This window comes from Mus musculus, chromosome 3 (genome assembly GCF_000001635.26).
Source record: "Mus musculus strain C57BL/6J chromosome 3, GRCm38.p6 C57BL/6J".
Classification (NCBI taxonomy): domain Eukaryota; kingdom Metazoa; phylum Chordata; class Mammalia; order Rodentia; family Muridae; genus Mus; species Mus musculus.
The window spans coordinates 15,494,374-15,507,653 of record NC_000069.6 but is presented as its reverse complement, the minus strand read 5'-3'; the positions used below and the strand labels follow the sequence as shown (position 1 = coordinate 15,507,653).

The 13,280-nt window shown below is 38.5% G+C and overlaps 1 protein-coding gene across 6 annotated transcripts in view; it reads left to right on the top strand.

Annotated features, from left to right (window-relative positions):
- Positions 1–11,900, top strand: part of Sirpb1b (signal-regulatory protein beta 1B) — a 79,314-nt gene extending 67,414 nt beyond the window's left edge. For 5 of the 6 annotated variants that reach the window (XM_017319689.1, XM_006530083.1, XM_006530085.2 and 2 more), the window contains 2 exons: positions 4,438–4,552; positions 11,698–11,895. In XM_017319689.1, the coding sequence (XP_017175178.1) occupies positions 4,438–4,550 (113 nt within the window). In that variant the 3' untranslated portion in view covers positions 4,551–4,552; positions 11,698–11,895. Of the gene's footprint in view, positions 1–4,437; positions 4,553–11,697 lie in introns of all 6 variants that reach the window. The other variant, NM_001173460.1, reaches the window with a different exon arrangement.
- The last annotated feature ends 1,380 nt before the right edge of the window (positions 11,901–13,280 follow it).

Here is a 13,280-nt window from a genome sequence, read left to right as displayed (position 1 = left end):
TGAGTCATTAAGAAATATATTCAAAGGCTTTTATATGGAACCACCTGATACAGTGAAGGGTATTTAAAATGTATTATGTATCTGCGTACGTTGTCTAACAATCAGTTTATTTTTTAAAAAAGTTTAGGAAAGAAATTATTTTATCAGTTACTATATTTTTACAATTTCAAAATAGCAAAAACTTTGTAGTTAAACATTAAAAAAATGCAAATTTCAAACATAGTGAAAAAATATCAATAGTATTTACATGATGTTTGTAGAACAAGATTTTAATGTTTTCAACTGTTGATATTCAGCAAACAGAATAGTTAATTTAAGATATACTTTACTGTTAGGTCTCCCATTTCAGTTTTGATTTTATTAATTTGGATAAGGTCTCTGTGCCCTCTAGTTAGTCTGGCTAAAAGTTTATCTATCTTGTTGAGTTTTTTGAAGAACAATCTCCTGTTTTGTTGATTCTTTGTATAGTTCTTTCTGTTTATATTTGCTTTAATTATTTTCTAATGCCTACTCCTCTTCGGTGTATTTGCTTTATTGTTGTGGTTGTTGTTGTTGTTGTTGTTGTTGTTGTTGTTGTTATAGAACTGTCAGTTGTGCTGGCAAGCTGCTAAAGTAAGTTTTCTTCAGTTTCTTTTTGGAGGCACTTAGAGCTATGAGTTTTCCTCCTACCACTGCTTTTATTGTGTCTCATAAGTCTTGGTATGATGTGTCTTCATTTTCATTAAATTCCAAAAAGCCTTTAATTTCTTTCTTTCTTTCTTTCTTCCTTGACAAAGTTATCATTGAGTAGAGTGTTGTTCAGCTTCCATGTGCATATGTGCTTTCCATTGTTTTTGTTGGTATTTAAGACCAGCCTCAGTCCATGGTGACCTAGTAGGGTGTATGGGATTATTTCAATCTTCTTGTATCTGTTGAAGCTTGTCTTGTGACCAATTATATGGTCCGTTTTGGAGAAAGTACCATGAAGTGCTGAGAAGAAGGTATATTCTTTTGCTTTAGGTTGAAATGTTCTATAAATATGTTAGAACCATTTGATTCATAATTTTTGTTAGTTTCACTGTGTCTCTGTTTAGTTTCTATTTCCAGGATCTGTCCATTGATGAGAGTAGGGTGTTAAAGTCTCCCACTATTATTCTGTGGAGTGCAATGTGAGTTTTGAAGTTTAGTAAGGTTTCATTTATGAATGTGGGTACCCTTGCATTTGGAGCATAGATGTTGAGAATTGAGAGTTCATCTTGGTAGATATTTCCTTTTACCCATATGAACTATCCTTCCCTATCATAGTCATTCGTGTGTGTGTGTGTGTGTGTGTGTGTGTGTGTGTGTGTGTAACACTTTTGGTTGAGAGTTGATTTTATTTAATATTGGAATGGCTACTCCAGCATTTTTCTTGGGACCATGTGCTTGGAAAATTATTTTCCAACCTTTTACTCTGAGGTAGTGTCTGCCTTTGTCACTGAGGTGAGTTTCCTGTATGCAGCAAAATGCTGGGTCCTGTTTAAGTATCCAGTCTGTTAGTCTATGTCTTTTGGGGGGTAATTGAGTCCATTGATGTTAAGAGATATTAAGGGAAAGTGATTGTTACTTCCTGTTATTTTTGTTGTTGGAGGTGAAATTATGTTTGGGTAGCTTTCTTCTTTTGGTTTTGTTGTAAGATTATTTTTTTTGGTTGATTCCTTCCTTGTGTTGGTGTTTTCAATCTATTATCCTTTGGGGTGCTTGATATATGGAAAGATATTATATAAATTTGGTTTTGTGATTCAATACTTTGTTTTCTCTCTTTGTGGTAATTAAGGGTTTTGCTGGGTATAGTAGCCTGAGCAGGCATTTATGTTCTCTTAGGATCTGTATGACATCTGCCCAGGATCTTCTAGCTTTCATAGTCTCTCGTGAGAAGTCTGGTGTAATTCTGACAGGTATGATTTTACATGTTACATGAACTTTTTTCCTTACTGCTTTTAATATTCTTTCTTTGTTTAGTGCATTTTGGTGTTTTGATTATTTTGTGAGAGGAGGAATTTCTTTTCTGGTGTAATATATTTGTAGTTCTGTAAGTTTCTTGTATGTTCATTGGCATTTCATTCTTTAGGTTAGGGAAGTGTTCTTCTATAATTTTGTTGAAGATATTTACTGTCCCTTTAAGTTGGGGATCGCCCTCTTTTCTCTACCTATTATCCTTAGGTTTGGTCTTCTCACTGTGTCCTGGATTTCCTGGATATTTTGGGTAAGTAGATTGGTGATTTTTGCATTTTCTTTGACTGTTGTGTCAATATTTTCTATGGTATCTTTTGCACCTGAGATTCTCTCTTCTATCTTTTGTATTGTGTTGATGATGCATGCATCTATGACTCCTGATATCTTTCCTAGGTTTTCTAAATCTGGGATTGTCTCCCTTTGTGATTTCTTTATTGTTTCTATTTCCATTTTTAGATCTTGGATGATTTTGTTCATTTCTTTCACCTGTTTCATTGTGTTTTCCTGTAATTCTTTAAAGGATTTTTGTGTTTCTTCTTTAAGAGCTTCTAACTGTTTACCTGTATTCTCCTGTATTTCTGTAAGGGAGTATTTATGTTCTTACAGTCCTCTATCACCATCATGAGAATTGATTTTAGATATGAATCTTGATTTTCAGTTGTGATGGTGTATCCATGACTTGCTATGGTTGTAGAATTTGGTTCTATTATGCCAGGTAACCTTGGTTTCTGTTGCTTATTTTCTTTCACTTGCCTCCCACCATCAGATTTTTCTCTAGTTCTACTTGCTTTCATTATATCTGACTCAAGCCTGTAGTTCCTATTATACTGGTTGTGTCAGAACGCCTCAGAGTTCAGCTGACTCTATGATCCTGTGATACTGAGATCCTGTGTTCCTGAGATCCTACGTTTGTCTGAGCTCCTGGGAGTAAAGCTGCCTTTGGGACCCTGCAATTCTTGTGTGACCATGTTCCTGGGATCCTGTGGATCTGGATATTTTAGAGTACCCGGAATAGAACTTTTTCCAGGGTGTTGTGAGACTGGATTCAGAGTTAGCACCCAAGGTCTGCTCAGGGCACTTCTGATCCTATGATCCCAGGATTGTTAAAATGCCTGGGAGTGGAGCTTCCTCTGGATGTTGTGGAACTGGGTGCAGAATTTGTGCCCAAGGTCTGCTTAGGGCACCTGCTCAGACTTGAAGGAATCAGTGAAATTGGTCCGGTGGAGTTCCTGGGTGCCTGGGTCCCGCTGGACCCAGTGACTCCAGATTTGGGGGCAGTTATTTTGTCCTCCTCCTCTGATACTATGATCCTGGGGGTGTTAGAGTGCCTGGGAGTGGATCTGGGTTTTGTGGGACTGGGTACGGAATTTGTGCCCAAGGGCTGCTCAGGGTACCAGCCCAGACCAGAAGAGATGTCTATTTTTTCATAGCTGAATAGTATTTTATTGTATAGATTTTTACCATAGCCTTTTTATCTGTTCTTCAGATGAGGGACAACTATGTTGTTTACAGTTTTATGAATAATGCTGTTATGAACATAGTTGATCAAGTATCTTTGGGGGATATTAGATCATCTTTTGGATATATTCCCAGGAGTGGAATAGCTGGGTCTTAATGTAGAACTATTCCCAGTTTGCTGAAAATACACCAAACAGATTTTGAAAGTGGTTATTCAAATTTACACTCACACAAGCAGGTATAAAATGTTGCCCTTGCTTCCCATCCTCACCTGCACTAGCTATCTCTTGAGTTTTTTTGTAGCTATTCTGGAGGTGTAAGACAGAACTTCAGAGTTGTTTTGATTTACATTTCCCTTATGACTAAGGATTTTGAACATTACTTTAAATGTTTGTTGGCAACTCCAGAGTCCTCTGTTGAGAATTTTCTGTTTAGCTTTACAAACATTTTTTAAATTGTGCTGTTTGGTTTGTTAGTGGCTACCTCCTTGACTTCTCTGTATATATACTGAATATTACAACTCTATTAGATATAGAGTTTTTTAAAGATCCATTCCCATTATTAAGGCTGCTGTTTTGTCCTAGTGACAGTGTCTGTTTCCTTACAGAACCTAGGCAGTTTCACGAGGTCCCATTTATCAATTGTTGGTCTTATAGCCTGAGCCATTGGTATTTTGTTCAGAAAATTGCCTCCAGTACCTATGCTTTCAAGGGTATTTTCCAGTTTCTTTTCTATGAGATTTACTGTATCCGATTTTATGTTGAGGTCTTTGATCCACTTAGACTTGAGTTTTGTGCAGGATGATAAATATACATGTAATTTCATTTTTCTACACGTAGACACCCTCTTTACCATGTCTTCTAAGTTGAACTACTGAATTTAATGGTGAAAGAGAACACACTCAAACTCTGCAGAGTTTTGTAGGGATCAGAAGTCAACCAATGGGTCAAGTATAGACCAATGATGTGATTTTTCTAATGGTTTATTGTACTCCTTGATTTTCAGAACTGAAGACGGCAGGTATTGCTAAAATACCTGTAGCTGTGCTCCTTGGATCCAAAATACTGCTGTTAATTGCTGCCACTGTCATTTACATGCATAAGAAGCAAAATGCCTGAATGTAAGTTATGAGGAAAAGAGAGATATTGGTCAAATTTCATTACTATGACAAAACTATGACTAAGATAGTTTGTAGATGAAAGGGTTTATTTGGCCTCTTACTATTTCAATATCTCATGAATCCATCATTCTGGGGAGTAGAGGAAGTCAATAAATAGAGCTGAGTGCACACATTTCTAAGAAGAAAGCGTGAACCAGATTGGAAAAAAAAAAACTGGAAGTGTAAAAATCATTTACTCTCAAACTTCACTATCTGTGACATACTTCCTTTATCTATGCTGTACCACCTAAATCTTCAAAAGAGCACCATCAACTATGAACCAGGATTCAAATATCCAGATTAGTATATAGGGAACAATTCATATTAAAACCACCAGATGGATATTAATCAATGGAGTAACATGGGAGTGGTAGGATGAATAGGAGGGTCATGCTATTCATGACACAATGTTAAGATATAAAGCCTCCTCAAGAATCTTATGATGCCCTTTGAGACACACTCACCTCCAAGAAAGACTTTTTTAAACAATATTTGTGAGATATTTTCTTCATTTACATTTCAAATGCTATCCAAAAGTCCCCAACAACCACCCCCCAGCCCTGCTCCTCAATAGCCATCCCCACCCCTGCTTCCTGGACCTGGCATTCCTCTATACTGGAGCATGTAATCTCTGGAAGACTAAGGGCCGCACCTCCCATTGATGACCGACTAGGTTATCTTATGCTACATATGCAGCTAGAGACATGAGCTCTGTGAGAAATGGTCAGTTATTGTTGTTCCTCCTTTAGTGCTGCAGGCCCTTCAGCTCCTTGGATACTTTCTCTAACTCCTCCATTGGGAGCCCTATGTTCCATTCAATAGATGACTGTGAGCATTCACTTCTGTATTCGTCAGGCACTGGCATAGCCTCACAAGAGACAGTTATATACCTTGCTGGCATATGCAATACTGTCTGGGTTTGGTGACTGATAATGGAATGGATCCCCAGGTAGAGCAGTCTCTGGATGGTCATTCCTTTCATCTCATCTCCAAACTTTCTCTCTGTAACTCCTCCCATGTATATTTTGTTCCCCATTCTAAGGAGGAACGAAGTATCCATACTTTGTTCTTCATTCTTATCGATTTTCAGGTATTTAGCAAATTGTATATTGGGTATTCTAATTTTCTAGGCTAATATCCGCTTATCACTGAATGCATGTCATGTGAGTTCTTTTGTTATTGGGTTACCTCACTCAGGATGATATCCTCCAGATATATCCATTTGCCCAAGAATTTAATAAATTCATTGTTTCTAATAGCTGAGTAGTACCCCATGGTGTAAATGTACCACATTTTCTGTATCCATTCCTCTGTTGAGGGACATCTGGGTTCTTTCCAGCTTCGGGCTATTATAAATAAGGCCGCTATGAACATAGTGGAGTATGTGTCCTTATTACCAGTTGAAACATCTTCTGGGTATGTGTCCAGGAGAATAATTGCTGGATCCTCCTGTAGTACTGTGAACTATTTTCTGAGTAACTGCAAGACTGATTTCCAGAGTGGTTGTGCAAGCTTGCAATCCCACCAACAATGGAGGATGAGTTATATCTCTTTCTCCACATCCTCGCCAGCATCTGCTATCACCTGAATTTTTTATCTTACCATTCTAACTGCTGTAAGGTGGAATCTGAGGGTTGTTCTGATTTTCATTTCCCTAATGATTAAGGATGTTGAACATTTTTTTTCAGGTGCTTCTCAGCCCTTTGGGATTCCTCAGTTGGGAATTCTTTGTTTAGCTCTGTACCCCAATTATTAGTGGGGTTATTTGATTATCTAGAGTCCACCTTCTTGAGATCTTTGCATATATTGGATATTAGTCCCCTATCTGATTTACAAATGGTAAAGATACTTTCCCAATCTGTTGGTGGCCTTTTTGTGTTATTGACAGTGACTTTTGCCTTACAGAAGCTTTGCAATTTTATGAGGTCCCATTTGTGAATTCTCTATCTTAAAGTACAAGCCATTGCAGTTCTGTTCAGGAATTTTTCCCCTGCGCCCATATTTTCAAGGTTTTTCTCCACATTCTCCTCTAAACGTTTTAGTGTCTCTGGTTTGTGTGGAGTTCCTTGATCCACTTAGACTTGAGCTTTGTACAAGAAGATAAGAATGGGTCAATTCATATTTTTTTTCATATTAACTGCCAGTTGAGCCAGCACCATTTGTTAAAAATGCTGTCTATTTTCCACTGGATGGTTTTAGCTCCCATGTCAAAGAACAAGTGATCATAGGCGTGTGGGTTCATTTCTGGGTCTCCAATTCTATTCCATTGGTCTACATTTATGTGTCACTGTACCAGTACCATGCAGTTTTATCACAATTGCTTTGTAGTACAGCTTTAGATCAGGCAGTGTTTGTCTTTGTCCCTGAGATGTGTTTCCTGTAATCAGCAAAATGTTGCGTCCTATTTGTGTAGCAATTCTGTTAGTCTATGTCTTTTTATTGGGGAATTGAGTCCATTGATATTAAGACAAATTTAAGAAAAGTAATTGTTGCTCTGTTATTTTTGTACTTAAAGTTGGGATTATGTTCTTGTGGCTATCTTCTTTTAGGTTTGTTGAAGGATTACTTTCTTGCTTTTTCTAGAGTGTAATTTCCTTTCTTGTTTTGGAGTTTTCATATTATTATCTTTGAAGGGCTGGATTCATGGAAAGATATTTTGTAAAGATCATTTTGTCATGGAATACTTTTGTTTCTCCATCTATGGTAATTGAGAGTTTTCCTGGGTATAGTAGCATGGGCTGGCATTTGTGTTCACTTAGGGTCTGTATAACATCTGTCCAAGATCTTCTTGCTTTCATAGTCTCTGGTGGGAAAATCTGGTGTAACTCTAATAGGTCTGCCTTTATATGGTACTTGACCTTTTTCCTTTACTACCTTTAATATTCTGCCTTTATTTAGTGCATTTGTTGTTCTGATTATCATGTGTCAGGAGGAATTTCTTTTCTGGTCCAGTCTATTTGGAGTTCTATGGGCTTCTTGTACGTTCATGAGTATCTCTTTCTTTAGGTTGGGAAGTTTTCTTCTATAATTTTGTTGAAGATATTTACTGGCCCTTTAAGTTGAAAAATTTTCATCTCCTGTCTACCTATTATCTTTACGTTTGGTCTTCTCATTGATTCCTGGATTTCCTGGATCTTTTGAGTTAGAACCTTTTGAATTTTGCATTTCTTTGGTTGTTGTGTTCATGTTTTCTTTTCTTTTCTTTTCCTCCAATTTTTGTTAGGTATTTACTTCATTAAAATTTCAAATGCTATCCTGAAAGTTCCCTATACCTTCCCCTGCCCTCTGCTCCCCTACCCACACACTCCCACTTCTTGGCCCTGGTGTTTCCCCTGTACCAGGGCATATAAGTTTTGCAAGACCTAGGGGCCTCTCTTCCCAGTGACGGCTAACTAGGCCATCTTCTTCTAAAAATGCAGCTAGAGACACGAGCTCTGGGGGTTCTGGTTAGTTCATGTTGTTGTTTCACCTATAGCGTTGCAGACCCCTTCAGCTCTTTGGGTAATTTCTCTAGCTCCTCCATGAGGGGCCCATTGTTTCATCCAATAGCTGATTGTGAGCATCCACTTCTATGTTTGCCAGGCACTGGCATAGCCTCACAAGAGACAGCTATATCAGGGTCCTTTCTGCAAAATCTTGCTTGTGTATGAAATAGTGTCTGTGTTTGGAGGCTGATTATGTGATGGAACCCAGTTGAGGCAGTTTCTGGATGGTCCACCCTTTCCTCTCAGCTCCAAACTTTGTCTCTTTATCTCCATTTACGGGTGTTTTGTTCCAAATTCTAAGAAGTGGCGAATTTCCCACACTTTGCTCTTTCTTCTTCTTGAGTTTCATGTGTTTTGCAACTTGTATCTTGGATATTCTAAGTTTCTGGACTAAAAAACACTAATCAGTGAGTGCATATCAAGTGACTTCTTTTGTGATTGGGTTACCACACTCAGGATGATACCCTCCAGATACATCCATTTGCCTAGGAATTTCATAAATTCATTTTTTTAATAGCTGAGTAGTATTCCATTGTGTAAATGTACCACATTTTCTGTATCCATTCCTTTGTTGAGGGACATCTGGGTTCTTTTCAGCTTCTGGCTATTATAAATAAGACTGCTATGAACATAGTGGAGCATGTGTTCTTATTACCAGTTGGATCATCTCCCGAATATATGCCCAGGAGAGGTATTGCTGGATCACCCGGTAGTACTATGTCCAATTTTCTGAGGAACTTCCAGACTGATTTCCATAGTGGTTGTACCAGGTTGGAATCTCACCAGCAATGGAGGAGTGTTCCTCTTTCTCCACATCCTTGCCAGCATCTACTGTCAAATGAATTTTTGATCTTAGCCATCTGACTGGTATGAGGTGGAATCTCAGGGTTATTTTGATTTGCATTTCCCTGATGATTAAGGATGTTGAACATTTTCTCAGGTGCTTCTCAGCCGCTTGATATTCTTCAGTTGAGAATTCTTTGTTTAGCTCTGTGCCCCATTTGTTAATGGGGTTATTTGGTTTTCTGGAGTCCATCTTCTTGAGTTCCTTATATATATTAGATATTAGTCACCTGTCTGATTTAGGACTGGTAAAGATCCCTTCCCAATCTGTTGGTGGCCTTTTGTCTTATTGAAAGTGTCTTTTGCCTTACAGAAGCTTTGCAATTTTATGAGGTCCCATTTGTCAATTCTCGATCTTACAGCACTAGCCATTGCTGTTCTATTCAGGAATTTTTCCCCTGTGCCCATATCTTTGAGGCTTTTCCCCACTTTCTCCTCTATAAGTTTCAATGTCTCTGGTTTTATGTGGAGTTCCTTAATCCACTTAGACTTGACCTTAGTACAAGGAGATAAGAATGTATCAATTCACATTCTTCTACATGCTAACTGCCAATTGTGCCAGCACCATTTGTTGAAAATGCTGTCTTTTTTCCACTGGATGGTTTTAGCTCCCTTGTCAAAGATCAAGTGACCATAGGTGTGTGGATTCATTTCTGGGTCTTCAATTCTATTCCATTGGTTTACCTTGAAGTCCTAACCAGAGCAATTTGACAACAAAATGAGGTCAAGGGATACAAATTGAATATGGGGAAGTCAAAATATCACTATTTGCAGATGATATGATAGTATATATAAGTGACCCTAAAAATTCCACCATAGAACCTGATAAACAGCCTCAGTGGTGTAGCTGGATATATAATTACCTCACACAAATCAGTGACCTTTCTCTACACAAAGGATAAACTGGCTGAGAAAGAAATTAGGGAAACAACACCCTTCTCAATAGTCATAAATAATATAAAATACCTTGGTGTGACTCTAACTAAGGAAGTGAAAGATCTGTATGATAAGAACTTCAAGTCTCTGAAGAAAGAAATCAAAGAAGATCTCAGAAGATGGAAAGATCTCCCATGCTCATGGATTGGCAGGATCAATATAGTGAAAATGGCTATCTTGCCGAAAGCAATCTACAGTGTCCATGTTTTCTATGGAATCTTCTTCATCTGAGATTCTCTCTTACATTTCTTATATTCTATTGCTGATACTCACATCTATGGTTCCTGATTTAATTCCTAGGATTTATATCTCCAGAGTTGTCTCCCTTTGTGATTTCTTTATAGTTTCTGCTTACATTTTTAGAACTTGGATCATTTTGTTCAATTCCATCACCTGTTGCTTGTGTTTTCCTGTAATTCTTTAAGGGAATTTTGTGTTTCCTCTTTAAGGACTTCTACCTGTTTAGCCGTATTTTCCTATAATTTTTTAAGGACTTCTAACTCTTTAGCAGTGTTCTCCTGTATTTCTTTAAGTGAGTTATTAATGTCCTTTTTAAATTCTTCTTCCAGCATCATGAGATATAATTTTAAATTTGAATCTTGCTTTTTGGGTGTGTTGCAGTGTCTAGGAATTGCTGTGGTGGCAGTATTGGACTCTGAAGATGCTGAGTTGTCTTGGTTTCTGTTAGTAAGATTCTTACTTTTGCCTTTAGCCATCTGGTAATCTCTGGTGTTAGATGCTCTAGGTGTCTCTGGCTGGAGCTTGTTCCTCCTGTGATTCTGTTGGCCTCTGTCAGCACTCCTGGGAGTTCAACTATCTCCTGAGTCCCATTGGTCAGAGCACTCTCTGCAGGCAAACTCTCCTCTTGCAGGGAAGGTGCCTAGAAGTCTGGAGCTCAGATCTACCTCCTGATTCCTGGAGTCAGAGCCCTCCCTGGAGGCCAACTCTCTGATGGAGAAGGTGCCCAGGGTTCCGGGTCTCAGCTCCAACTCCTTGCTGAGAATGAAGGCCCAAAGGGACCCTGTCCAAGATTCTCTTTATGTCTGTTGCCCATGTGTTCTCCTGCATCCACTGGTCTCAGTGATCCCAAGATCATGGGTGTGCTAGGGCCTGTTGAGTTCATGCCCAAGATGGCATGGAGCTGGCGCCATCCTGAATGAACCCCAGCCACTGGTCGAATGGGTTTCCTTTGTCCCTGTTCCTTCTGGCACAAAACCCTCCATGTGTTTTGGAACATATGTTGTGTTCCACTCACCAGTGAACTCAAGATCCTGGGTGTGCTAGTGTGCCTGCGGTGTGGAGGGTCCTCTGGGGAGTTTGGGACCCTCCACATAGCAAAAGTCTTATCATATTATGGAATTGTTCGGTCCATAATCAATAGAGGTGTCCAATGTGTCCCAGTAGATGTGATAGGTCCAGGCATAGGATAAGGTGTATTGGCTCAGATCTCCTATTTGAGTCAATGATAGTAAAAAAAACGACAAGGAGTTCAAAAGAAAGATCATTCTAGATTATGTGTCCAAAATTTACTGCTTTCATATGGCCCGTAAAAATGACTGTTTCTCCTTTAACCTGTCTGTAATTATGAAGATTAGACTCAGAAGACTGCATGATTCAGGAGCTAGACTGAAATGATGCATGTCATTTTGTTGACATAGATATCTTTTTCATTCAAGACAGCCATGTAGAAAGATAGAAAGAGAGCTGTATCAGGCACACTTTAGCACTAAAATAATTTGTACATGGTCAAAGAAGTATCCAGTCAGAATTGGTTCATCACAATTTTCCTTTTCATCCCCCACCACATTGGATCCTAAATATATACCATCACTTTTCTCGTAGAGGCTCCGAATGGAAATAAGTGCTAATGAGCAGCTATTGAAGACTACTACTAAGGACTCAATTAGAAGAACAACTTCAACTCAGAATTTCTTGTTGTACCTCTGCATATGTATTGCTATCCCAGAACTTTAAAGCTGTGCATATTGAATTGTATTCTTGTTGTCTTTATTTTCATTATTAAAAGAATTTAAGGATGTACATGGTAATGGCTAGTCTTGGCTGTCAACTTGACTATATCTGGAATGAACTACAAAACAGAATTGAAGAGCACACCTACTGAAAAGAAGTTAGAGATACCTGATATTCCTTGCTTAATGTTGATGAGAGGAATTTAAGGCTCAAGGAAATTGCAATGCTAGACTGTATATGTTATGTACAACCTAGTCCTCCACAATGGAAAGGCCCAAAAGATATGCCCTTCATAAATTTTATAAGCTATAAGCTGGTGAGAAGGTCACCAGGACATTTGGAGAGTTTTGTTTTTGCCCTTTTCCTTGTCACAGACCTTAAGGTTGGAGATGCTGATGCAAAATAAGATGAATTAGATATGATGGATTTAATTGGGCCCCGGGGTAGCAAGGTCCAGGCAGCATTGAATCTCCAGAGTCAAGGTGATCCTAGTTATTACAATGGACAGCATAAAGGAAACAATGGATGGCATACTGGGTACTGGCTAATCATTCATAGTGTTTCAAGGCATAAAATAAATAGGAAGCCTACTGCATATCTGTTTGATCTATATAAGCAGAAAAATTCTCACACAAATGAAATAAAGACTTCATTGGATCATTGCAAAAAGTAATTTTGGTCAGTGAATCACTTTTCATACTGGAGCCAGTTTGCAAACCCAGAACCAGCTTGAATGATTCTGTGGCCAGGTTCCCCTGATGATGGATTTTAACAAGACACCCAAAAGTTTTGTTGTTGGCCATTCTCTAGTTCTTCCCCAAAGAAACCTGTGATCTTTTACAAGGTTAACTGTACACCAGGGGAAAATAAATAATCAGATGTTCTAGGGTCTATTGGATACTGCTTCTGAATTGACGTTGATCCCAGGAGATCCCAAAAAAACATTATTGCCCTCCAGTTAAAGTAGGGGTGTATGGATCTATGGTCATTAATGACATTTTGGCCAATGACTGACTCATAGTAGTTCTAATAGGTACTCAAACATACCCTGTGGTCATTTTCCCAGTTACAGAATGTATAATAGGGATAGATATACTTAGAAGCTGGCAGAATTCTCACATTGATTCCTTGACCTGTGGAGTGAAGGTGTTATGACCCCCAGGGGCCCAGATGTTGAGAACATGACCCCCAGAAACACAGCTTGACAATAGATTGCTGCAATGGCACTAGGTTTTTGTTCCAATGTGCATGGGGTTGCTCAGCCTCACAGAGAAAGTCAACCCCGATTGCTAACAGTACAGTTTTTTTTTAATACTCTTTTTTTTGGGGGGGGGAGGCTACAGAACTTTATTATTATTAGCTAGCAAAGTAACAGTTTTTTTTTTTTTTTTTTACTTTTGGTGGTCAGCTATTGGTGTGTCAGAAACTTTTTCATCAAGGTCGGTTTATCTTCA